This window comes from Balaenoptera physalus (genome assembly GCF_965194825.1).
Source record: "Balaenoptera physalus genome assembly, chromosome: 19".
NCBI lineage: Eukaryota > Metazoa > Chordata > Mammalia > Artiodactyla > Balaenopteridae > Balaenoptera > Balaenoptera physalus.
Window position 1 is genome coordinate 41083141 of NC_138900.1, and position 25793 is coordinate 41108933.

The window sequence follows — 25793 nt, forward strand, 5'->3', positions numbered from 1 at the left end:
GGCACAGTAATTCTTTTTTTGAAAAGATTTTATCTCACAAACGTACAGACTGTGTAAGAATGTATGTGCAAATTTGTTTATTGCAACAATACTGGTAAGCGTCTATCCATAAGGGATTGCTTCAACTGTGGTACATTACACAATGGAATGCTATACAGCCATGAAAAAGGGGTGGGGTAGATCTATACATGATAACAGTAAAATTTTCCCAACTAAGTGAAAGCACAAGTTGCAGAAAAAGAATGCAAAATCTGACTACCTTTCTGTCAAATAAAAATCATTATAATTTTAAAATGTTAGTAAATGCATAGAAAATAGTCGAAAAATACATGCCAAATTTAACTCTGGTTTTCTCCAAGGGAGGAAAGTTTTTGGATGTGTGGGTATGTGGTTAGGGTGAGGCTGTCATTATTTACTTTTATGTAACATTTGAATTTTTTGCCATGAACATATATATTACTTTGGTAATCAGGAAAAGTCAATAAATATTACTTTAAACAACCGCAATACAAGCAGGACTACTGAAAGATGTGAATTGATGTTCTGAATTTCCAAGCACATTGTGGATGAGCTTCAGACTGTTCTTGGGTTAGTGGGTTCCTTGTCTCCTCTCAAGGCCAAAACAACCTAAGCAAAAACTCCTCCTTCACCTTCTTCCTACAACTGAGCACTCTCCTACCCAACAATTATCATCCACAAAACCCAAGTTTATCTTGGTTGAGAGGTTTCTGGAAAATAAGACTTTCCCACTGGTTGAGAAGGGAAATTGGATAAAGCTAGCGTTTCAGTTCTGCATGGCATCTAAAGAACTCCCAAGCCAATCGACCGTGTATGTGCTCTGAAGAGACCCTCCCTGTCAGGGAAGGCCCTCGAACGCCAGCGAGTCAACATGGTGGTAACATGCTATGTAGAGTAACACACACATATGAAGTACCATGTTCATAAGAGTTTCAGGGACATGCTCATTAAAACAAGGTATTGAGATGCTGTCTCAGACACGTGGGAGACCAAAAGAAGTTTACAGAGCCTTGAGTCTAAAAGGGCCTCATGAGAGAGACCGCTTGAGAATACGAGGCCGGTGATGGAGCTGGAAAGGACCAAGTCCAGCGTTCGGTGTCCTGTCAGCTGGTTGGGGGCCTGCGGGCCCTCACTCGCTGGTGTCTGGGGGCAGGCACAGTCTTGAGCTCCCACACCTGAGGAATGGCTTGGATACAACAGGAGCTGGTCCAAGGGACACTGACGCCATGGTGGCCCTGAGGGACCTCTTTGCTTTCCCCCTGTAATTGCTTCAAAAACTGTGAGCGTCCACACCTGGGTTCCCATAGTCACCTGTTCAGGACAAGCAGCAGAGAAGACAGGAGAAGGGATGTTGGGCAGACCAGTGGCTTTTGTGGAGAACTAGCGGGCGCCCCATCTAGCTGCCCAGGTGTCGGGTCTGCCCGCCGCTTCTGCTTTACAGGCGGTGGGAGGACGCAGGCCTCAGCCAGACACAAGGCTGGGCAGCCACCAGGTTGTTGCTTTCACCTCCCCGTGGCACAGATGTCCTGGGAGAGGACTGAGGGCGCCAGGGAATCTCATTTGTAAAACAGGTTTCGTTTTCTCACTTAACAGACACACCTGGTGCTTCTATTCCACCTTCCTTCACCTGTGACTGGGCTGCTTCTCCTCCCATTCACGGGAGCTTCGGGATAATCTGAACCCCAGACCCAACCCCTTCCCCTGCCTCTGGGCAGCAGACTCAACCAGCCTCCAAGGTAAGATGCTTTTTGGAAGGGGGCGTGGCGGGGTGGTGGGCAGGATTGGGAGGTGGAATGGAACACGGTGATGCGCAAAGGGAAAGCAAAGAATGGGCTAAGGCAGCTTCCTGAGTTCGCTAGAGGTGACATTTACCTGCCGCCTAAATGGTTGGTTGACTCACCTGCTTTGGAAGGAGGGGTCCAGGGAGACGAACGCGTTCAAGGCGAGGCCGAGGCCTGGCTCTCCTGGCTCGCCAAGTCTGCTGGAATCACCTGCGGTCCCCCATTGCCAGGGCTGGTTCACATACCTCTTCAACTTCTCATCTCTGTCAAGAGCGTCCTGGAAACGGCCCTCCTCACCTCTGGGACTGGCCCTCTTCCCTCTGGCTAGAACCTGGCTCAAATGCTCTTCTCTCTGTCCTCTGTGGCCACAGGTCTCGTTTAATGGCCCCTTCCGCACTGAAAACTCTCCATACATTTCTTTTAAAACCTTTTATTCAATAATATATACTTTTAAAATTATAATATGTAACCGCCCATCATGCCATATACGCCCCGTGCCCCCACTGGAGTCTGTGGTCAGCTAGTTAACATGGTCTGCTGGAAAAAACAGGCGGCCACGGGGACGAGCCAGGGGCGCGGGGGAGCAACAGTAACCAACAACCATTTCGCATACCCTTCACATTTCCCATGCTTTCTGGGTCAGGAGGAAGTCAACAGGAAGCCAAAGGCGTGTGACCCTTTTACATTCAGAAGTGAGGTTTGATATACGGTGGTGGGCCGCCCTTCGGTTGGTCTAGTTCGTGCTCGCCAAACCTGCCACCGTTTTGTGTCTGCTCACGGAACGTGATCTCTCTACACACGTTAAGACGTTTGATTTGGTTCTTGTTCTGCTTATGGAAAAGTGGGAGGAACCGCAACAGACCTGGGGAGAGAGATGGGAGGAGGGGAAAGATGGCATTAATCATTCTGACCTGGAGTGAGGACAGGCCTCCACTGGCCTGTGGCTCCCTTCTCTTGGGGAGCACTGGGAATGGTATACAAGCCTGACTTTCCCATGGCACTTTGTGGAAAACCAGGTAAGAACTGACTGGTTTCAGGTTTCAAATAGTACCCTCTTTCTTCCTCTTCTTATCACCACTTACAGAGGCAGTCTTGGTCCCAGCCTTACTGGACCGAGTCCCTCCCCTTTTCTCAGGTCCAGGACGCTGATCTAGAAGCACCAAAGCCTCTTGTCTATTCTGTGTAAGCCAAGCTACAGGCTCAGCAGCCCAGCTCCAGATATCCATCAGACCTGACCAACTTACTTATGTCTTGGGACCAAGAATCAGATGACTGTATTTAGAGGGAAAGGGCCCAGTTCACTAATAAAGAGCAAAAACAGAGCTCAAATATTTTTAACTCCCCCCTGGAAGGAGCTGTCTGGCATGGCCTGAAAACCTCATTCCTCCTTCCATGTCCAGCACAGTGGAGTGGGTCGTGAGATGCCAGCAGAACTCTAGAAGCAGCAGCTCATAATGGTGCCACAGCAGGGTACCGACAGAAAGGACAATGTATCTGGGAAGCGGTCACACAGAAACATTTCATGACCCAAACTTTCTTTGGGTACAGGAAGGGTTCTACTGCTTAGTATCTGAGAAAGGCTGCATGGTGCATAAGGTTAAGAAATGACTCTTCAGCAGATGATTTTCAAGCATCCCACTCCACAGAGGGATCAGTGAGAAGCAAGCTCACTGATGAAAGACTCCACCATCTGCCAAACAATGGCGTGTGCCCGCCTGTGTTGCAAGAAACGGGGCTGGGGAGAGGTTTTCCTAAATGCAGAACACTCTGCCACAAGGTAAAGTTGTGCAATGAAATGGTCAATCCCAAGCAGGATTGACAGGTTCTGAGTGGTACAATTCAGAAACAAGTACCAAGAAACAACCCCCACACCACCCTAGTCCCACCACTTCTGCTCAAGTCAAGTCTTCACACCAAGGTGATTAACTGCAGCCACCCACCCACAAAACTTCACAGTTCAAGGTTTATTCTTCCTCTCCCCCAAGAGACAGGAAATACAAGTTTAAGGTCCTCATAGCAGTGGCTTGTCTCCCACTTGGGAAGGCTGGTGATTCTCAACATGCTGGTGATTATCAACATTTTTATTTATGAAAACAGGATTTAACATGGCATTTTTCTTTCCTCTAAAGGGCAGCAGCACATAAATCATACATCAGTCATCCAGTGATACAAAGAGGTGGTCAATTGTGTCTGAAGTAGTCATTAGTAAAGGATCACAACCCAGGCAGTGTTGCTTTTCTGCAAACAGAAGAAAATAGTCGGCTCCATGCTTCTTGAAGATTTATCCAAGCTTTCCACTGGGTGTCAAGATTTCTGTCCCAACCTCTTAGTCACCATTTACAGCAAGAAAAGCCAGCAAGTGAAAAACTGTTAATTTATTGATTCAATGAATTAAAAAAAAAAAAAACAATCCCCAATACATGCAGTTCAGGATTAAGTATCACATTTGTAGCACATTGTTGATTCTCTACACAAAAGTATGCATCACCTGTATAATCCCATAACATCACTTCCCCCCGCCTCTACAATACCTGGTTGGGGTCATTTTCACTGACACATTCACGTAGCTCCAAAGCATATGTTATTACTGGTTTTCTTAAGCCAGATGTTTCCTCGCCACCTCCCCTCCCCTCATCCCTACCTTGGGGTTAGTTTTAATGGCAAGATGTCACTCAGTCTTAGATTTATTAAGCTCACTGACAAACTCTGGCTTCTTGTGTGCTCATATGGACCCTGCTTTTGCTTTCAGGTTTATATCTCAATGGCCTTGACTCTGATCAGTTACTATCCACTCCTGTTAATTTGTAGGAGGGAAGATTGCTTTTTCCTGTGAGTGCTCATGCAGTAACACAGATTCCTAAACGAATCATTAATCTGAACTGGCATTAAAGGAGACTGTCAACGGGGCTCTCTCAGATCCATTTCAATGCATATATAAAAATTCTTCCGATTGTTTGTGTCCCAAAATAATTTTGCTTCCATCCTCATCAAAGCAGCACCTGGGAGAGGCTAAGTCATTTCCCTGAGTAGACGCAGACTGAGACCCACAGCCATGGGATGGCTCTCTCTGGGACTCAGCATCTGCCTCAAGAGCACCACCTTGCAGTCCCACCGGAACCAATCCTGGGGGCGTTCCAGAACTCAGGGCACGTTCCAGAACTTGAACTTTGTGCTCCCTTGCTTTCTTCCCTCAAGAAGTCATGTCCCGCCACCTCAAGATCTACCTTTCAACTGTTTTTACTGATTCCCTTTCTTCTTTTAACAGCCCCCTCTCCTGTCCTCTCTCCCTGCCCCCAAGGATTATAAGCTCTTCCGTCTCCTCTAATCAATCAGTTGGAGAGCACCTTCCTTCTCTGCACGGGAATACATATGCTTTGAGCCTCGTGAGTACCAACGTGCCGGAGAAAGCCTGTGAGGAGACCCAGCAGAGTGACTGAGGTTCACGTGCCTCACAGAACTGGCTCTGGCACTCCTCTAAGTGGTAAGATGACCCGGGAATGCTTGGTCTGCATTATACACTCATTGGCTGCTCCCACCTGGTCACTTACCACGGGGCTAGGATAGGACAGGGGCAGGCCAGCTGATAGGATCACGGGGAGAGTGAACTGCAAGCAAACCTGATGAAAGTATTTGCACTTCATCAGTTCTGCTCTCGCCATGGGATTTCTCAGCTGAAGCAAAACCTTGCAGTTATGCTCACCTGTGGCCAACAACCTCTGATACACCGATCTGTATTTGGCACGGGAACCTTCCGTTCTCACCATACCGGGTCTATGTTCTTGAACACAGGCAGTACCTGAGATGACAGTGTAACACTACCCTGTTCCCCACATTTTTTTGCTTTTCTTTAGGAAATAATAGGTCCTTATCATAGGCACTTTTAACCTGTTACAAGGTAATGAAGCAAACAAAATGTCTAATGAAAATTACTGAGATGAATTTAAGAAATAATATGCTAACCGAAAAGGATATTGGGTGGGTAAATCTACCACAGCTTTGTCTAAATGTAAGATTAGACTCACTCACACACACGCACGCTCTCATCCCTCTTTTGGAACTCTCCAAGACTGCCTCCTAACCCAGGTAAATACTCTATAATCTCAGGGGAGCTAGGTCCATCTGGACACAAAATGGTTCTGGAGATAGGTAAAAGAGGAAAGGTCTGGATGAGACTCAGTTCAGTTTGGCAAAGAACCACCCACAGTCAGTCAGCCAGAAGTTGGGTGTCAAGACCAGACTCAGAAAGGAGTGAGCATTTTAAACTCAGTTATGCTATATGTCTAAGGCATGAAGAGAGGTAAAAAGTATAGGTGGTGGAAAAGTAAACTGTACACATAAAATGGAAGAATTACTCCTTTGCCAAGCTGCAGTCACAAAACCCAAGGACAGGCAGGTGAGCTGTGTTTGCATCTACTACATCATGACCAAAGGAGAGACAGTAGTCAAGTCACCTGACTCTTCTCTGCTGCTTCTACTGCCTCTGTGGGGACCCAAGAGAAAGAAACGGGGTTACTACTTCACCAAGACCCTCCACCTCCAGTAGGCTTCCTCTGCCTGGTCCAGACCGGCAATTTAAAAAAAAAAAAAAAAAGAAGGGTTGGGGGAGGGAATGGGTGACAAAGGAGGAGATGGGTGGGGCAGGAAAGACACACAGTGGCACATTTCCCTGATAAATAATAACCAACAGTTCCGTGTTGCCTAGAAGGGCACATTAGAAGGCTTCTGATAATCCAAAACACTGAGTTTTACTGCCTGACATATCAATATAGGTTCACCCAAGAGCTCCTGTCTTGTTTTTGATTTTCAGGTAGAACAAATGTATACATTAATATACAGAATGTGCAATGAAGGCAGGTAGCATTGGTATGAGAACCTTAACTGAATGCATTTCCTGGCTTTGGGATCTTGTTTTATTTGAAGTTCCCACTGACCAAACGACAAAAATAGCATCTACATTTAGAGATAGGACCTGCTACCAATACCAATACGATTTTATTGGGATATGGAATGTAAACAGATGTTTTCAAACAACCTAACCTTATAAAAATGTATGGCATTATTAAATAGTAATAAAGAAATCCTAAAGTGTGATGTGGTGGTAGACACCTTGAGCGCCAGCCTAGTGTGAGAGGTCCCCACAGCTGTAGCACGGCCCTGCAGCTGGGGTCAGGGGACTGCTTGCAAACTATGTTGATGACAAGTCCCCAGAGTGACATCAGCTCTATTTTTTTAAAATTTTCTTAAACAAAATATAGCTTCCTTTGCTAACGTGAAGGCTAGCACAATGGATCCCAAGCTTTGATACTTGCCCCAGCAGCTCCACTCCTTTCCCCAAGTCGCTTGTATGCTACTCTCTCCGGTCGCCTGGGTTATCGGTGGGTGGCCCTGCCCACACAACTCCAGTCCCTGCACGTGAGAAAGACTTATCTCTGCCAACACATTCATGTATTACCTATCAGAGCTTAAAAATGCAGATTACCCTGATTACAGAGGGAAACTGTTTCTCATGGGGATAAAAAGGGGTAAAGCATGGGAGGGGAGTACTTGTTTTTTTCCCACCCAATCCGTCTTTCCTGAATAAATTCTAATAAGGACGCTTTTTTTTCTCCCTCCTTGACCTCCCTGAAGGCTGACTTTCCAGCTTTAGTTATGGTTGTGAACAAAAAGTCTTTGTTTCAGAGACGTGCGTTAAAATAGGTGCACACACAGGGATGTGCTGGGAAATGAAGTTTTCCTTAAGAGGCTGGAAAAAAAAAGCTACATGAAAAAAATAGCAACAAGATTTTATGGTTAGGCAAATCAACGAAGGTTACACTGAGCTCCAAGTTATGCACTTAGCATCCAACTTTTGATGAGACAGATGGACCTGTCCATGGCATCAGAAGGTTTAAAGTGATGCCTCCTGACATCAAAGGGGACTCCTGTGAGAGTGACTGCAGTTTGCTCCCAAATGAATACACTTAGAAGAAAACTGCAGGGATGAGGTACATTTCCCAGAGAGCTCATGTCATTAAAAAAAAAAAATACATAAAACATGAATTTGTAAAAGAGCTTAGAAAAAAAATACTGCCACTGTTTTAGTATCTCCTTTTCGTGAATGAGGCTGGTGTGTCACTACAGACTGATGACATTTTGCTAAAACTTGAGCCTGAATCTCACCAAAGGAAACCCAGACCACAGTGGAATAGATAGGAAGTCAGATATTCAGAGCTTGTTGACTTGAACAGGTTAATTCAACAGTGGTCTCCTGTTAAATAAAGGTAAATGTACAACAACTCCGAGTCTCTCATCTCCCATGCATTCCAAAGGGAAAGTCCCCTCAGATACCCAACTATGTGCATCGTCAGGCTGCCGAACAGCAGTTCCCTGTAGACTAGTGCTGGGGAGTTTCTTTCTTTTTGACAGACTTTTAGGTCTTTACTCTTCTTTGCGTTTAGAAGGAATGGCTAGAATTTCTTTTTATCACACTGTAGTTTTCCTTCAAGGTTTGTGTTTGGTTGGTTGGTTTTATTGGCAAGCATCAATGCCGCATTACCCGTCGCTTTCCAGTCTTCATCGGGCCGCCGTGAGACCACTGGAAAGTACAGCATTATCTGCACAAGGCTGGGACTGCTCCTTCACCACGGGGTCTGCAAGAAAACAGGAGGACAGTCAGCAGAGGCAGGGCTGGCCAGTGCCAGGGGAGAACACCCTAACAGACCCAACCTTCTTCCACAGTGAGGTAGAGACACAGGCTACCAGGAAGTCAGGGTCAGGAGGGCAACAGAAATTACAGACACTGAGAAATGATCAGGGGGAAATGCTCTCACAATCAACTCGTATACCTCTTCAGAGTACAAGTTCAACTGCTAAGACTAAGGGAAAAGAGAGGCAGAGAAACACCCATTTCCCACTGTTCAAAATTTCTACTGATTTTCTTATGTGTTGTTTTTCCTTGAATAATAACAACATATCCAACTCCCATTTCTTCAAAGTATGTGCGATAGATAATAAACACTTCGGAGGAAAGGGTGAATAAAAGGAGCTATTAGAAGAACTATCGATTTTAAGCAACAGTATAAAAATTTTTTTATAGAAGTATAATATGTATTCGGAAAAGTAGACAGATCATGATTTGCATAATATAAACATCAGTGTTCAGAATGTAAAAATAGCCTTCTGTGACAGAAAGACATCCATTTACACTTGTCTGAGGTCTGGAAGAATGAAGGGTAACACCTTTTAAATCTGCTGTCTACTAATGCTTATGGGTTACCAGGCTCAAGACCACAGAGCAATGTATTCTTCAGGCAAGATTTAGTTAATCTCCAGAGAGGAAAAAAAGGAGAAGGAAAAAGCGTATTGGTCAAGCAAGAGATAGGCTAAAAGTTCTCATCTCACTTCAGACAGAAAATTGAGACAGATCACTTAACCTCCCTCACTCTCAGTCTCCTCTGTGACTGGACTAAATGACCTCACACTGCCTATAATGAGAGGAAAGTCTGGGACATACTTTATCAGTGGGGAGAACCATATGCATGCAGACCGATAAGCAACCACATAAACTGAATGAATATACACACATACTTTAAAGTGAGACCTAAGAAGTCTGTAATTCAGATAGGATTTTAGTGAGGTCCTTCCATACCTGCTTTCCTTTCCTCAAATTCCTTGTATTTATTTATCTTATTTCCTTCTTTAAAAATATGCTATGGTCACCTTACTACTTTCAACAAATCACTTTTTTTTTTGAGGGGGGGAAAAAAAATCTTTGATTAGGTTTCCACACAAACGTATATATTTGAAAACAAAACTTTAGATACTTGTCATCTATCAACTCAGGGTCATGGGCAATGGTCAAACAGACCAGACTCAAGGGAAATACAGCAGTGAACAAGCAAACACCTTTGGGCATCTAGAAACAGATCTGCAGAGCTGTTTCAAGAGTCGAACTAATGAGGCCAAATCCCAAGCATGATTCATCCAAATACCCAGAATCCTCTTGTCTGGCCTCAAAGATAAAGAGTAGAAGAATTTCCCTTTGACAAATCAGGCCCCTGGAAACTCACAGAAGTATGGGTGCTCCATGGCCTCTTTGGCAGTCAGTCTCTGTTGATGGTCGTATCGCAGAAGTTTGTCCAGAAGATCTAGGGCCTCAGGGCTGACGAGGTGTCTGTTCTCACTATGGATAAAATTTTCCCAGCGTTTCCGTGAATGTCTGAGAAGAAAAGGAAAGCATTGGTATTCTGAGATTAAATTCAACAAGAATCCTTACATATTAGGCTAAAAGCCAACAAAGTCTTAGAACACTGCGCTGATTACAAGCTCATTAAATCTCATTCTTATTGTTACTTGTCCCCCCAGCCCGGCCCCATAGTTATGATCACAGCATCCTCAAACAAAACAGTGCTCTGTGACTGATACGTAGAATTAATTAAAATGTCTGCATCTGATTTAAAATTTGTAGAACCTTTCTAGATAATTTTTTACGCCCCAGGCTTTTAGTCAATTCTGGGTGAGGCACGGAGGTAGCTAAGTAATCTTTATTGTTCAGCAGATATATTTAAAGAGCTAGCCTCAGAAACATGGAGGTTCCATAAAAATTACTGTCTGAAAATTGTCAACACATCTACTTTTCAACACTACTGTACTGTATCTGAGAATATGCTTTAAAATTTGCTCCCTTACAGAAAATCCATTACACAGAACAAGAAACTACAAATCTCTTATTCAAAGAAGAATCACAGCTTTCTAAGATTTTCCATTAAAATAAGCCATATGCTGTTCCAGAAAGCTTTTTTCTGTAGCATGATTTTGTCTTCCATTTTCTATTGATAAACAGGTTATCTCTTAGAGAAGTAAAATGATTAGAAGACACATGTAAACAATGCCCAAATTTCTCAAGTTAAAAAATATATATGGGGAAAAAAAAGAATATTTCAATTTTGATATAATTAGAAAGGAGAAAGAGCTTTAGAAAGTGATTTCAGCTAACCTTTTCACTTCTGAAATGGGGTAAATTAAGACCCTCTTTCTTTCTCTCTCTTACTTACTGTCCCAGGATATCGTTGAAGTGTGGATCTAGGTCTATGTGATACTTCTTCAGATACCCATACAGCTCATCTGTACCCAGAACCTTGGCAATGCGAACAAGCTGAAACACAAAACAAACTGACCAAATTACTGAGCACAGAACTCACTGCAAGCCCGTGGGGATGCTGGACCAAAGAATTAGGAGACTTCCACATCACTAAATTTCCAGGGAACAGATACAGATCTGAGCCCGGGGCGGGCAGGCAGCAGACTCACAGATATGAAGTTCACATGAATGCAAATTTCCAAAATGCCTTTAAAATGATAATAATATTATGACAATAATATTCTACAGGCTGATGATTATGGGGACAAAAAACCTAATGACTAGAATCTTTTTTTTTTTTTTTTAAATAAATTTATTTATTTATTTATTATTTATTTATGGCTGCGTTGGGTCTTTGTTGCTGCGCGCGGGCTTTCTCTAGTTGCGGCGAGCGGGGGCTACTCTTCATTGCAGTGCAAGAGCTTCTCATTGCGGTGGCTTCTCTTGTTGCGGAGCATGGGCTCTAGGCACATGGGCTTCAGTAGTTGTGGCTCTCAGGCTCTAGAGCGCAGGCTCAGTAGTTGTGGTGCACAGGCTTAGTTGCTCCACAGCATGTGGGATCTTCCCGGACCAGGGCTCAAACCCGTGTACCCTGTATTGGCAGGCGGATTCTTAACCACTGCACCACCAGTGAAGTCCTTAATGACTAGAATCTTGTTTTATTAGACAAGGAGGTACCTGACTTCCTCATAGACACAATTTGGAAGTTGGGCATAACGCAGCACTATCTGTCTCTATCTTTGGGGACCACAGACAAGATTTTGTGAAACTCTTTACCCTGAAGAAAAGCTTATATGCAGATACTGGATGATATTTAGTGGCTCAACAATAGCATCCCTATCAAGATGCTATTTTCTTGGCATCTGCCCCCAGATGGATAGGAGCCAGATGATGTTTGCTTACCTGGTCATAGTTATCCTGTCCATGAAAGAAGGGCTCCTTTCGAAAGATCATGCTCGCTAACATACAGCCCAAACTCCACATATCCAGGCTATAATCATACATCTGAGGAAATAAAGACAACCAGTCAGTCAAGGGTGTTACAAATGTCATTTTTCTGATCTGAGTTTCTAGGTTTCTAGTCTTCAGTTGACCTCTTCAGATATTTTAAAATTCAAAGCCAAAAAAAAAAGTAGCTGAGAAAAGTCCATAATTATCATTTTGGGGCAGAATAAAGACTGGATTTTATTTTATTTTATTTATTTATTGGCTGCACTGGGTCTTCGTTGCTGTGCGCGGGCTTTCTCTAGTTGCGGCGAGTGGGGGCTACTCTTCGTTTTCGTATGCGGGCCTCACACTGTGGTGGCTTCTCTCGTTGCGGAGCACAGGCTCTAGGCACACGGGCTCAGTAGTTGTGGCACGTGGGCTCAGTAGCTGTGGCTCATGAGCTCTAGAGCGCAGGCTCAGTGGTTGTGGCACACGGGCTCAGTAGTTGTGGCACGTGGGCTCAGTAGCTGTGGCTCATGAGCTCTAGAGCGCAGGCTCAGTGGTTGTGGCACACGGGCTTAGTTGCTTCGCGGCATGTGGGATCTTCACGGACCAGGGATGGAACCCTTGTCCCCTGCATTGGCAGGTGGATTCTTAACCACTGCGCCACCAGGGAAGTCCAGAGTCTAACTTCTTGAGCCAGGCGACAGATTCCTGGGAATGGTACCCAAAAGGTGGCAAACCTTTTCCCAAAAAGTAGTGAGGTCGTGGATGGTATGTAGGCCCAGTTCTGTAGCTGTTTTTTTCTAAATTGTCTCCCCAGGAACCAAGATCATCTACAATGATCCTGGATACCTTTTGTATCAAAGGCTGGATTTTAAATGTATCCAAATTGACTAAACAAAAACCAGGAAAAAGAAAAAGCCAGGAAAAGCCCTAAGCAAAGGTAAAAAGAACCCAGAGGTGCTTCACTAACATTTTACCTGATAGTCCACAAGGAGCTCTGGTCCCTTGAAGTACCTGGAGGCTACGCGGACATTGTACTCCTGGGCAGGATGATAGAATTCCGCCAGACCCCAGTCTATCAGTCGCAGCTATAAGAACGACAGAAATAAAACATGTGAAAGGAGTGTCTCCAGATGCCTGTGTCTTACAACAAGGCCACATCTAATTAGATAACAATTATTCGGCCACATAAAAAATGTTAGCAAGTGCACTGGCTAAAAAGATACACTTTTCAGCAACTGCTAAGAGGTCATTTCTAGAGCAGAGCACTTGGAATCTTATTTACTTTTTCTTTTTTAAAATTTAAATTATCCTGGCTTATCATTCTCTCTAGATCAATAAAGCTTAAGCTTGTCTTCTGCCTCCATACCAGCTGCATGTGTTAACATACCCCCTCATTACTGATAGCTTTCATTATAAGCTCTAGTCATAACAGAAAAGGTTGGGGACATGTGTCCCACTCCAGGATTCAAGCATTGCTCTAGCTTTTCATTAATCTAACACTAGCTGATTCATTTACTCACCAGTCAGGGACAATCAGAACTGAAAATAGAAAATTGGAGGGACCCAGGTATACTTTTAAGGCCAGGCAGATTGGTCTGAGGGTCATTAAGAAAGGAAGTAAAAATCACCAGCTGTAGTTTCTGTCTTGAGGCCCTCCAGAAAATCATGACCAAAGTAAACAAGTGACTACAGTCAGGGTCAGCTGTCTACTCTTCTTGTATACTATGCTTATGCGAAGTAGAAACCAACACTGGAGACTAGAGAAATAACAATATCACAAGTCTGCCAAAGAAAACAGCATGGGTCTTCAGAAACTACCTAGGTACTGGCCAGAGTTTTGACTGGCCCTAAGCCTTCCAATGAAAGGCTTTTCACTGCCTGGCTGTAATGGTACCTTTTTCTGTTGGTGATCTATCATGACATTGTGAGGTTTCACATCCCTGTGCATGATTCCCTTGCTGTGGCAGTAATCCAGAGCCTATTAGATAAGAAAGCACAGAGAAAAGTAAGCAAACCCTCTACCACCCCCCAATGCAAGCATATTCTTTTTATTTTTATTTTTTTGACTCTGAAAGCTTTTATTGAGCACTGTCAAATTTGTAAGCTTCATAGGGATGGACATCATATTTATAAATGCCCTTCTGTAAGTGCTACCATAGATGTGAAATTCTTGCCCTTAATATCATCTTTGAAACTGTTAAACTGAGAATTCTGTTAACATTTTAAGAATTGGCATATTGTATTACTGCAAGATTTGATTTTCAGCATCTGCAAGCATATTCTTATTTGTTTGTGACAGCTTGATCTGAATACAGCCTCTCAAGGGGCAGCCTTACTATCTGTAACAAAAGAGAAAAAACATGCTTCAGAAGGCACCCCTTGCTCTCTGAGCACACTATGCTGGCAGCTGGTAGAAAGGGGGCTGTGGAGAGGACACCAAGGGCTATGATGAAGGTTTCTTAAAAAGGGGGAATGATATACTTCTTTAGGCACTCCTCTACTTGTAGCTGGTAGCAATACATCAGCCACCTGGATTTAGAAATCATACATTAATCTGTTGTCTAATTTGATGTGTTTAAAACCAGATCTAGGAACCACACTGGAGTCACTTCTCATATGAGTTCAACGACATGAAAAGAGTACATGTGGACATGAAGAATGACATCCAAATATATCTGCAATATGACTTGTCTTTTAGGTAAGTGTCCTATGTGGGTTTTCTAGATTAACATATATTCTAATATTAGTATTTTCCTTAAAAATAATCCCCGAGCCAGTTGGTCTTTAAGAATTATGTTATGACTCTACAAGTCAATGATTTTTTAGTAAATTCCTCAAGCTGTGCCACCATTACCACAATTCATTTTTAGAACTTCTTCATCATCCCAAGAATTTCCTAAGCTTAAGCCTGCCTGCAGTCAGCCCCCAATCCCATCTACCTCCTACCTCCTTCCTTCCTTCCTTCCCCTCTCCTCCCAACCACTGCTCTACCACCTGTTGCTACAGATTTGCCTCTTCTGGACAGTCATCAAATGAAATAATACAATACACAGTATTTTATCTTCTTTCACGCAGCATACTGTTTCTAAGATTCATCCATGTTGCTTTTTTCCTTGCTGAGTAGTATTCCATTGTATAAGTATACTAGTTGATAGACATTTGGTTTGTTTTAACTTTCTGGCTATTGTGACTCATGCTACTTATGAACATTCATGTACAAGTCTTTAAGAGGACACACATTTTCATTTCTCTTGGGTAGATTCCTACGGGTGAAGTGCTACGTTGTATGTACTGTACGTTTACATTACACTTTTAAAGAATCTGCCTAATTGTTTTCCAAACTGGCTGCACCATTTTACATTCCCATCAGCACCATGAAAGGGTTCCAGTTTCTCTACATTCTTGTTAACACTTGTTATTATCTTTCTGATTACAGCTGTTCTAGTGGGTTTGATGAGGAGTATCATTGTGGTTTTGATTTGTATTTCCCTAATGAGTGATCAAGTTGCACATCTTTTCATATACTAATGGGCCATCCCATATCTTCTTTGAACAAATGTTGATTCAGATCTTTCACCCATTTCTTATTTGGGTTAAGTTTGTTTTTTGTTTTAAACAATATAAAACTTTGCTCCTAAATCTCCCTTTTCTAACACAGTAACTATTTTCATAAATTTCAATGTTGGGCCCTTTGGCTTGTCTTAAAAAGCACTTGAAGCCTACATGAGGCCCATAATATACTCCTTGAATAATGACAGCAACCCATAATCGTATGGTACCTACTATGTGCTTGACACTGAGAGCTCTTGCAAGGTGGAGTTTTCCATGGGACAAGATTAGGGTTTCTCGATGTCAGCACTGTTGACATCTGGGACCAGATAATTCTCTGTTGGGGGAGTGGTCCTGTGTATTATAGGATGTTTAGCAGAATCCCGGGCCTCCACCCATGAGATGCCAGTAGTGCCCCTCCAACTGTGACAACCAAAAATGGTTCCAGACATTGCCAAATGTCCTCTGAGGGACAAAGTTAACCTGGTGGAGAATCACTGGACTAGACTAGCAAGGGCACTGTACCAGGCATCTTTAAGTGGGAGGGAATATATAAGCCAGAGAATGATCCATAGAACCAGCATTCCAAGAATAAGCAAATTTTGCTTTCCCCAGACACAAAAGAGTATACAGTGTACAATGCTTTTCATATGAAGGTCAAGAACAGGCAAAACTAAACTACGGTGGTAGAGGTGAGAATATAATCTATGCAAGGAGAGAAACAGTCTATATTTGCACTGTCCTATATGGCAGCCACCAGCCACATGAGGCCATCGAATGCTTGAAATGTGACTAGTGTGACTAAGGAACTGAATTTTTTATTTTACTTAACTTAAATAGCTACCTCCGGAAAGTAGCTACTGTATTGGACAGCATAGTTCTGTGTCAATGTGGGTGAAGGTTTCACACTTAAAATCAAAAAACTATACCCTTAGGATTTATTCATTTCATCTATGTAGGTTCTACTTCAATTTAATTTTTCTCTTTGTCTTGTTTTATACCAACAGTTGTAGCAAGATTCCACAGTGGCTCTGTGGCAGTGCTGTAGAGAACCACGGCTCCTGAGGACACACCTCCCTAAATCTGAATCAGGAGCTCAGACTTGGTGGGAAGCCTCAGCGAGTCACTGAGCAATCACGCTGCAGCCCTCAGCCTAGTTCCTTCTGCATTTTCTACATTCCACCTACATTTCCTCTCTCCCATCCCTGTTTTTTTTTTTTTTTTCTTTTCTATGAGAATATTTAGCAAGTGTTGATTCTGTTATTTTGCCTGGTCTTTGTCCAAAGGAATAAACTAATTAGGACCACAGTACCTGAGGTGTGAAAAATACCTGACGAAAGCAGAGGCTGGACAAATACAGTAAGGGAGTAAATTCTTTTGCCACTAGTCAGATTCCCTGTGGAGTTACTGACTGCTTTTAAATTCCTTGGGGGAATTATTTCAATTTAAAAATCTGATTGTTTCTGACCATTAAGCATGAAAGAGGTTTTTCAACTTTCATCTGGGGCTCTGCCTCATTAGCACAAAGTATGCCCCACCGCATAGCTGCTACCCCCAGAAGGCAGAGAGGACATCAGACACTGCCATCGGAATGACCAGCCTGTATCACTGCGATGCTGTTACCTGATCTAAGGACAACTGCCCTAGGTTATATATCTTACCTTTGGTGTGCTAGCTAACCACAAAATCTTAATACCTTACTTAAAAAAAAATAACCAACTGTGAGATTTGGATTGCTGCTCTCACGGAGTGAATGCCTGGGATTTTCTGAGAAGCCCTAGGAAAAAGACTAGCCTGACAGTTCACAGCACTGCAAACCTCTGCCCAACAAGGCCTTCCATTCTAGCCCGGAGGGGATATGAAGAAAGGTAGAAAGGTGTGATAAACCAAGCTCTACTTTCTTCATCTTTCTGATCTTAATGACAAAGAAAGACCCATTCGCCATAAGAGTGAATCCACCACCTTGGCTTGAATGATAAGTAGTTTGTGTAAGTGCTTGTAAGAAAACACACTGACTTCACATAAAGCTAGTCCTTCAAATTCCCATTCCTTAAAGCCTAAGCCTTGATTTAACTTGTATTTTCTTCGAGCAGCTGTTCATAATCCCATCAAAACTCCATCCTGACAATTTTCTTCAATAATACCAATACCTTAGACACATCTATATTCTCTTAGAAGTTCTTAAATTGAGACCCATCCATTCCACCCTATAACTTTATGTAATGCTGTATGTATATTTTTACATGCATTGGCAGCGTGGGGCGAGGGGTGGGGTTCATAGCTTTCATTAGATTCTTAGTGATCCATGACCCTAAAAAACACTGTATTCCATTTTAAAAACCTTTTTAGAATTCTTTACTTAAGCGTTTATCTAACCAAATTAGAAAAGATCACTCCTCTGTCAATCAATAACACTTGAAAATTTCAGTCTCCTAGAAGGTCCACCCATCACCTCTCCTTGCATGTTAAGGTTAACCAGCCGGGGCTAAACGGGTGGGTTATCTCATACAAGAAGGGGACTATGAGAAATGCCAAGAAAAGGACGGCCGTAAAATGCCCACCATCCCTGTATGCATGTCCTTCCACGATGTGACTTCAATGCTCTGCCCATGAAAAGTGGAGTCTACTTCTCCAACCTTTGATTCTAGGTTTGGCCACGTGACTTGCTTTGGACAATAGGGCATCAGCAAATGTGACACAAGCAGAGGCTTGAAAAGTGCTTACATATATCAAGGTTTGCCCTCTATTGCTCTTAGGACCTGATGAGACCACCATGGGAAGCAGCCCAGACCATCCTTCTGGAGAATGAGACCTCAGCTATTCCAGCTGCCATCCCAGATATGTGAATGAGGCCATCCTGGACCATCTTGCCCTAGTCAAGTTGACCCAGACCAAAAGACTCACTCAGCCAACCCACTGAATTATGGGAAATAATAAATCATTTTTAAAAAGTCACTAAGTTTGGGGTGATTTGTTATGTAATGAAAACTAGTGGTAAGTATTAATTAAGCAGCAAAAACACAACAAAACGAAAAACAGTAAACAAAAAAACAAGGACCAACCAGAGTTATGTTCTAATCTCTGGTATAATGTCCCCAGTACCACTAACTTAGCCATTTTTCTCAGTTCCACTGAAGTTTCTATGTAAAGATTCCACAATGGAGGCCTCAATGTAAGTTAACCCCCCACCCCAAACCAAAAAACACCACTAAATTCTCTGGGTATCAAGAAATATTCTTGAGGTCTCTGTGTCCTCTCGAAAACTTCTTTAATGAATAATCCTGAAAAATTTCACGGTTTATGACTGTCACTTACTTTAAGTAGTTCATACATATAAAACCGGATATCAAAGTCTGTCAGGATCTGGTAGAGTTGCTGAAACAGATTTCAGAAAACATTAAGTTAATTTAGTCTTATTGCATTTTGTTATCCAAAGTTGGTCATTATTCTCTGTAAACTTAGTCACTGAAGAATCCCAGAACTTTTTACTACCTGATCTGGAACAAATGAGGACAAAGACTAAAGACAAGGGTCTAACACTTCGGTCTTCAGAAGAAAAAACGAAAGGAATTCCAAGGGGAGAAGAAAAAAACCATTTACACCAACTTGGATCTTTTAAAAACCTGTGTAATGCTCCATGATTACAACACCCACAATTACATTATTATGAAGTCCAAATTGTCCTCATATTCTTACTGAACTTCAAACAAACTAACCCCACTGCAGCACCACAGTTTACTTTAGAGAACCAAGTTCTGAGCAGATAGCAGAATCTGAAAAACTCATCAGCCCACATGGTAAAATGATGGCAAGACAGTCTGTTCATGAAACCCAAGGAAAATGAACTGCTATAGCATTTGGAGACGGCAAGAGACTTCAAAAAAAAATCTATAACCTCCACTCCCTCAAAACCAATTCCAGGCTGGAAAAAAGAACACTTCATTGGCAAAAACTGATGGAAGCTAAAGACGTAAAATGTTTAGGGGGGAAAAAAAGGAGTGGTGGAGTGAGATGTTTAAAAAAAAGGAAGGAAGGAAGGAAAAAAGGAAGGGAGGGAGGGAGGAATGGATGGATACCAGTTCTGAAAATGATTACAGGCCTAAATGACATACCAATGTAAGTTTTCATAATTGGTAATCCAAAGACCCACTCACCGGGAGTTTTGTTTGTTTGATTTCAATTTCTAAGAGACGGAGTAGAATTTACACAGCCAGGTTCATTTAAATCATCACAAACCCCCATCAGAAACTATATTATTATTTTAGACAATCAATTCCAAGTAAATCTCTTTCCCCATCAGTCCAAGCAGCACCTTCTGTAAAATTAATCAGTACACCTTTATTAAACCTATTTTGTTTCTCTCTTTACTGGAAGACTCAAGCCATGTAGGGAATCTCTCCAAGGAGCACAGAACAGCGTATACAATGTGTTTGTGTAAAAAAGGAGGGGAAACTAAAACTACACATGCATATTTGTATCTGCAAGAATGACTTTTCACTGTGTACCGCTTTATATTTTAGATCCATGTAAACATACTACCTGTTCAAAAAATTTTTTTTACGAAAAACAACAGATTTACCAAGAATCCAATCCAACATTTTCGAACACCAGGACTCTTAGCCTCTTTCTCAAATTTCCCCTTTTCAGTAAGAGTAATTATCCCTCCAACTTAGTAAGAGTGTCTGATTTCACTCATGGCACTGTAGAAAATGAACACATACTTTCCAGTATACTGGTGGTGGCTTGGAGCTGCTCCACTACTGGAGGCTGACCCTGCTTGGGATTGAACCGCGTTTAGGCCCAATGGCATGAACGTGCCACCACTTCGGCTCCTGAGAGACTCAACTGCATAACAGCTTAACACCCAAGTGTTTTGTTCTCCCCCAGCTCTGCATAGCAAGAAAGGCTTCTCAGCAGCACACTGACAGTCTGTATGTACAGACACAGGCCGAAGATAACATCTCTTCGGGTGCCAAATCAGCTCTTCCTCTGAGAGTTAAGGAGATCACTCCCAGAGACTGTGCCAAGTTGAACCTCAAGGCAATAAACAGACAATGAAAGTGAAAAGGGCATTTTCTAGTAACCCTCAGAGGGCTAGAATATTCTATTTCCAGAAAACAAACTTGGGCTATTTTATTATTTGGACCTTTATCTGCAGAAGGCTTTCCTCTCATACCATGCGGTATCTATCCCAAGCATCCACGTGAGTATTAAGGCATAAAAACAAATGTCCTTGGACTGCCAACACAGTATTTATAGCTACTCTAACCAATATCAATTTTACGTAACACAAAAAACACTAGCTGACTATAGCGTTTAGGCCTAATACGTTACAAAGTCCTGAGTGACAGGATGATACTCACTTTCATTTTTCAGGAGCTCTGGGAAGGAGGAGACCAAACTACACCTGTAACATTTTACCACCCGGGCCTGAAATTCAGGACTCACCAGAGTCCAGGGAGTAGCTTCCTCCAACCTTTGTAGCTCTTTCTTCACTGCAGCCCCCAGGAGTTCCCCACTCTGACCAAAGAAACCTGTCTTTGCCACCTCTGTTCTTCCCTTCCCCAAATCTAGAATGCCTGCCCCTCCCCCTTAGCTGGTAAAGTCATAACCATCCCATCCGGGTGCCACAGAGCCCACAGTGGTCTCTTCCTTCTCTGAACCCCCAGGCTATTCACCGTTCTCTGGGGCGCTCACAGGACACTGACAGCAGCAGCATCCCCAGAGTTAATGTTCTGCACTTGGGTACTGGTGGTGAAGTTCTCAGGATACTTTCTCACTCTGCTGTGAACAACAAGAGGCTTCTTCACCTTGCCCACACGCCAAGAGCCCCAGGCCACCGCCCCTGCATATCGAGGCATATGCATGCTGGGGAGGAACGGATGCCACAGCTGCTGGCAGTCACCGATTTGGTGATTAAAGATCTCTGAACTTTCCTTCCCTCAGGCATGTCAAGGGTCCACCGTACAACTCTGTCTGTGGACAGCAACTCTGTCCTTGCACAGCAGAATAACATGTTTTATATAGCCCATAACACGTGTGGCAATTCTGTGCTTGTACACAGAAGGCAGTCAATAAATGTCTTTGACGATGCTCACTAGTCAATGGGACAAAATTAAAACTGTCCTCAAGAAACAGAAGTACTTAAGATTCCATGACAAATTAGGAAGGGAAATTTCACAAGAAGCACACTTCTCCTCCATTCTTCTTAGTCAGCTACGTGGAGAACATCCTTAACCGACCAACTGCAAAATGTTGTCAGGAAGTTAGTTTTATTTACGTTTTCATAAAGTAAGTGACTTACCAAAAACAAAACAAGCCTATACTTCCCGGAAGATTACAAAGGTGCTGAGAATGGAACCAAACTAGGATTGGTGAATAGTTTCTAAGTCTCAAACACACTGGCATTTCCCTAGAAGTCAGTTATACTCCAGGACTATTCAAAGGGCCCAAGGTAGAAATCTCCTGGGATTTTTTTTTTTTTTTTAACTTTGGGTTTGTTTGTTTATTCATTCATTCATTTATGGCTGTGTTGGGTCTTCGTTTCTGTGCAAGGGCTTTCTCTAGTTGCGGCGAGCGGGGGCCACTCTTCATCGCAGTGCACGGGCCTCTCACTATCGTGGCCTCTCTTGTTGCGGAGCACAAGCTCCAGACGCGCAGGCCCAGTAGTTGTGGCTCACGGGCCTAGTTGCTCCGCGGCATGTGGGATCTTCCCAGACCAGGGCTCGAACCCGTGTCCCCTGCATTGGCAGGCAGATTCTCAACCACTGCGCCACCAGGGAAGCCCCCTCTCCTGGGACTTTTAATTAACCTCAGAAGGTCCGAGAAGAAGAATGGGAAAAATGCAATTTGACCAAAAGAATCAGTGCCTTCTTGGTCTAAAACCAACATCCAGAAAGGAATGGCCACAAGTGGGCCTCACTCATGCTGTCTACACACAGATAGTTCTTTAGGCTCCAGTCGTGGTGCAGCTAGATTCCAAGGCCCCATCCCTAACGACTGTCATTCAGGAGGACTTCTCACTTCAAGAAGGTTCCCAGCCAGATGTGGGAATCACCAGCACAGCAAACTCTCACGCTGCACACACAGCTTGCATTTTCCCTGCCATACACAGCTTGGTCTATGTCCAGAAACCAGTGGTCCCCACGTAGGGAGAAGAAAAAGTGGGGCGAGTGCGAAATAAAGTAAAAGTGAAAGGTGCTGAATGCAGGAGGCACCCATTTTATAGCACTGTTCACACATAACCCCAAGATCCAGAATGAAACCAAGGGCAACATTTTTAGAAACTTAAGGAAGCAGAAAAAATCATTAATCAAGAACATCAAAGTTACTACAAATCACCCGAAAATGTCTTACAAAGAAATGACAAAATAATGTCAGTGATTTATAGTAAAAGTAAATTTTGTTCCCCCAATTAAGGAAACTTTATTTAGTCTGTGAATGCACCATCTCCACATCAGACCCTAACAGCATTAACAAGGCCTCAAGATAATCAGGTAGTCAAGGCCTAATTCTATGTGAATGATATGAAATTTTCCAAAGATTAATATGGGTCTACCATCTTCTCAAGATGGAGCCCATTTGGGATGTCTTAAACAATTTTTAAATGCCCAAATGATATATATTTTACTTAAAATGTATACTTATTTTTACTGATACTTTTCCAAAGGCATAGAAAACTGAGAAGCATGTCTCAACAAAAAACTCTTTCTACCTTAAAACAGTACCTTAGCTTCCTTGAGACAATTCTGAGTTTGGGAGTTTTCTATAACTATTCATTCCAACTTTTAGAAACTGGCTTTTCCTATTCATTTGCTTTCAAATTTTGTCTTTTGTTCCAAGTATCACCATGTATCTTTTATTATCACTTTGACATATACGAAGCATAACTGATGATTTTAAGGAGAAACTGACCAAACCAGTACCACTACCACAAAATAAAATATCAAGGGAAAAAATTATCAAGGCCATAGAAGATCTGAAAAAGATTTAAATTAACAAGCTTGATATAAAAAAATGACTGTGTACCAAAGCCACAAAGCAACCATCAACAAATTCCAAATAATCAACATTATACAGATGTTTTCTGGACACAGTGCAATCAAATTAGGAACCAACTAAAAGAATCATTAAAAAAAAAATAAACAAAAAAATACCAAGTGGATCCGGAATGGACATTCCCAGGACAATAATTACTGGGAAACTTTTGAATATAAACTCTATACTATATATTAGATGGCATTATAATATAAATATTAAATTTCTTAAGTGTACTAACAGTATTGTGGTTATACAGGAAAATGTCCTACCTAGTTCCAGTGATGGCATATTTAAAAGTGAAGTATCATGATGACTACAACTTACTTTAAGATGACTTCAACAAAAAGAAAGACAAAGAGGGGAGGGTTGGGAAGGGGTGAGAAATAACTACAAATGTGGCAAAATAATAACAGCTAGTAAATCTAGATAATGTAAGGGTATTAACTGTGCTACTCTTTCCAATTTTCAGTAGATTTTAAATTTTTCAAAGTAAAAGATTTGGGGAGAAAAACCCAAATCCACAAGTTTGGAATCTGTACTTGTAATCTGAAAACTATATAGAAGTGAGTTACATAACCATGGAATGTAGCTACAATGATGCTTGGGGTTGTATAGACTTAAAGCACACTTACTACCAATCAAGAAAGACAGAAACAAATCAAATGAGCTGATTTCAACTCAAGAAGTTAACAGGAAAAAACAGTGAAAACCCAAGAAAGAAAATAATTAAGGAAGAAAGAAGAAAAGTTGGAACAAAATAATTAAGACAGGAGCAGAAACAGAATGAAATCGAAAACCTAACATAAACTCTCTGAGCACAAAACCAAAAGGCAATTCTTTGAAAGCATTAATAAGAGATCTCTAGCAACACTGATTTCTTAAAAAAAAAAAAAAGAGAAAAGAGAGTAAAGGTACAAATAATATTACAAATGTAAAGGAAAGCATAATTACAGACATATTAGGTTTTTAAGTCCTAAGAGAATTCTATCAACAGCTTTATGCAAGTATAATTTAAAGTAGACAACTTTAGGAATAATTATCCAAATAGACTCAGGAAGAGTTAGAAAACCAGGATAAAACTTTAACCAACAGTATGTTTTAAAAAGGAAAGTGTAGTTCAAAGTCTCCCCTCCCCACCTCAGAAGATACCTACTACCTAGATCATCCCTATTTTATATAAACTTTCAGAGAATAGAAAGGAAAAGCTATCTAACTTATGTTATGAAGTCAGTATAACCTTGATACCAAAATCAGAAAGACTCTACAATAAAAAGAAATTACAGATAAAAATTGATTATCCATTGTATCAATAAAAAATACTGAAAAGAACAGGCTGTGTCACTGTCGATTCATCCCTGATATTTAAACCAGGGACAAACCTTCTCTGGATGATACCTTAAAACCAGTTATTAATACACTTAACAGTAAAATTTAAAAAATAAATAAAAACATCCTTTCCTAATAAGATGGACACAGGACAAAATAATAAGCCTGAAGGACACTGGACAATAAATCAACTGATTTCCCCACTTATGGCCTGTCATACTATCTGGAAAAAAAAGTAATTTTCCTGTTATGATTTGCTCTTCCTGATATTTCAGATATTTTAAGTTGACTAAAATGGCATCGTTTGAACATTCAAAGGGGACCTACAGTTTAATAACATGGCAGAACCAACCCATCCTACCTCTGTTTCTTCCCAAAGCTCCTCTAAAATAACTGTAAGACGGACTTCCCTGGTGGTCCAGTGGTTAAGAATCTGCCTTCCAATGCAGGGGAAGCAGGTTTGATCTCTGGTTGGGGAACTAAGATCCCACATGCCAAGGGCAACTAAGCCCACGTGCTGCAACTACTGAGCCCGCGCGCCACAACTAGAGAGAAGCCCAGGCGCTACAACGAAAGATCCCACATGCCACAACTAAGACCTGACGCAGCCAAATAAATAAATAAATATTTTAAAAAAACCGTTAAGAGGAACAGGGGGATTTACTCACAATGCTAAGAGAATGGAAGAGACAACAAACTTTGAAGCTATAAAACAGATGTTCAGTTGACTTAGCAGACCAAAAAAGCTGAGAATTCTCCCAACGTTCTGCCAGTGGAGGGGGCCCAGTAGCAAACACTTCACAATGAAAAACTACAGAAAGGCTCAAGAATTGGTGACCCCAGGTATCACTAAAAAAGGGCAAAGAGATTGAGCTGAAAACAGGAAAATGAGTTTAAAAACACGACACTGAAAAGGGGGAATTAAGTGAAAGTCCACATGGCACTCCCTATAGCTCTCCTCAACTTGAGGCTACTAGGGCTGCCGGCAGCCAGGCTTGCATTCTTGAGACAGGAGCTGACAATCA

The 25793-nt window shown here is 42.1% G+C and overlaps 1 protein-coding gene across 4 annotated transcripts in view; it reads right to left on the reverse strand.

Annotated features, from left to right (window-relative positions):
• Window positions 1-2213: 2213 nt before the first annotated feature.
• The window catches only part of CSNK2A2 (casein kinase 2 alpha 2), a 39359-nt gene continuing 15779 nt past the window's right edge, over window positions 2214-25793 (reverse strand). For 2 of the 4 annotated variants that reach the window (XM_082439513.1, XM_082439511.1), the window contains exons 5-12: window positions 18718-18777; window positions 13748-13831; window positions 12828-12938; window positions 11821-11922; window positions 10832-10932; window positions 9848-9996; window positions 8335-8428; window positions 2214-2661 (exon numbers count right to left, since the gene is read on the reverse strand). In XM_082439513.1, coding sequence (XP_082295639.1) covers window positions 8352-8428; window positions 9848-9996; window positions 10832-10932; window positions 11821-11922; window positions 12828-12938; window positions 13748-13831; window positions 18718-18735 — 642 coding nt within the window. In that variant the 5' untranslated portion in view covers window positions 18736-18777 and the 3' untranslated portion in view covers window positions 2214-2661; window positions 8335-8351. Of the gene's footprint in view, window positions 2662-4159; window positions 6280-8334; window positions 8429-9847; window positions 9997-10831; window positions 10933-11820; window positions 11923-12827; window positions 12939-13747; window positions 13832-18717; window positions 18778-25793 lie in introns of those variants that run through there. The other 2 variants (XM_082439512.1, XM_082439514.1) reach the window with 2 other exon arrangements.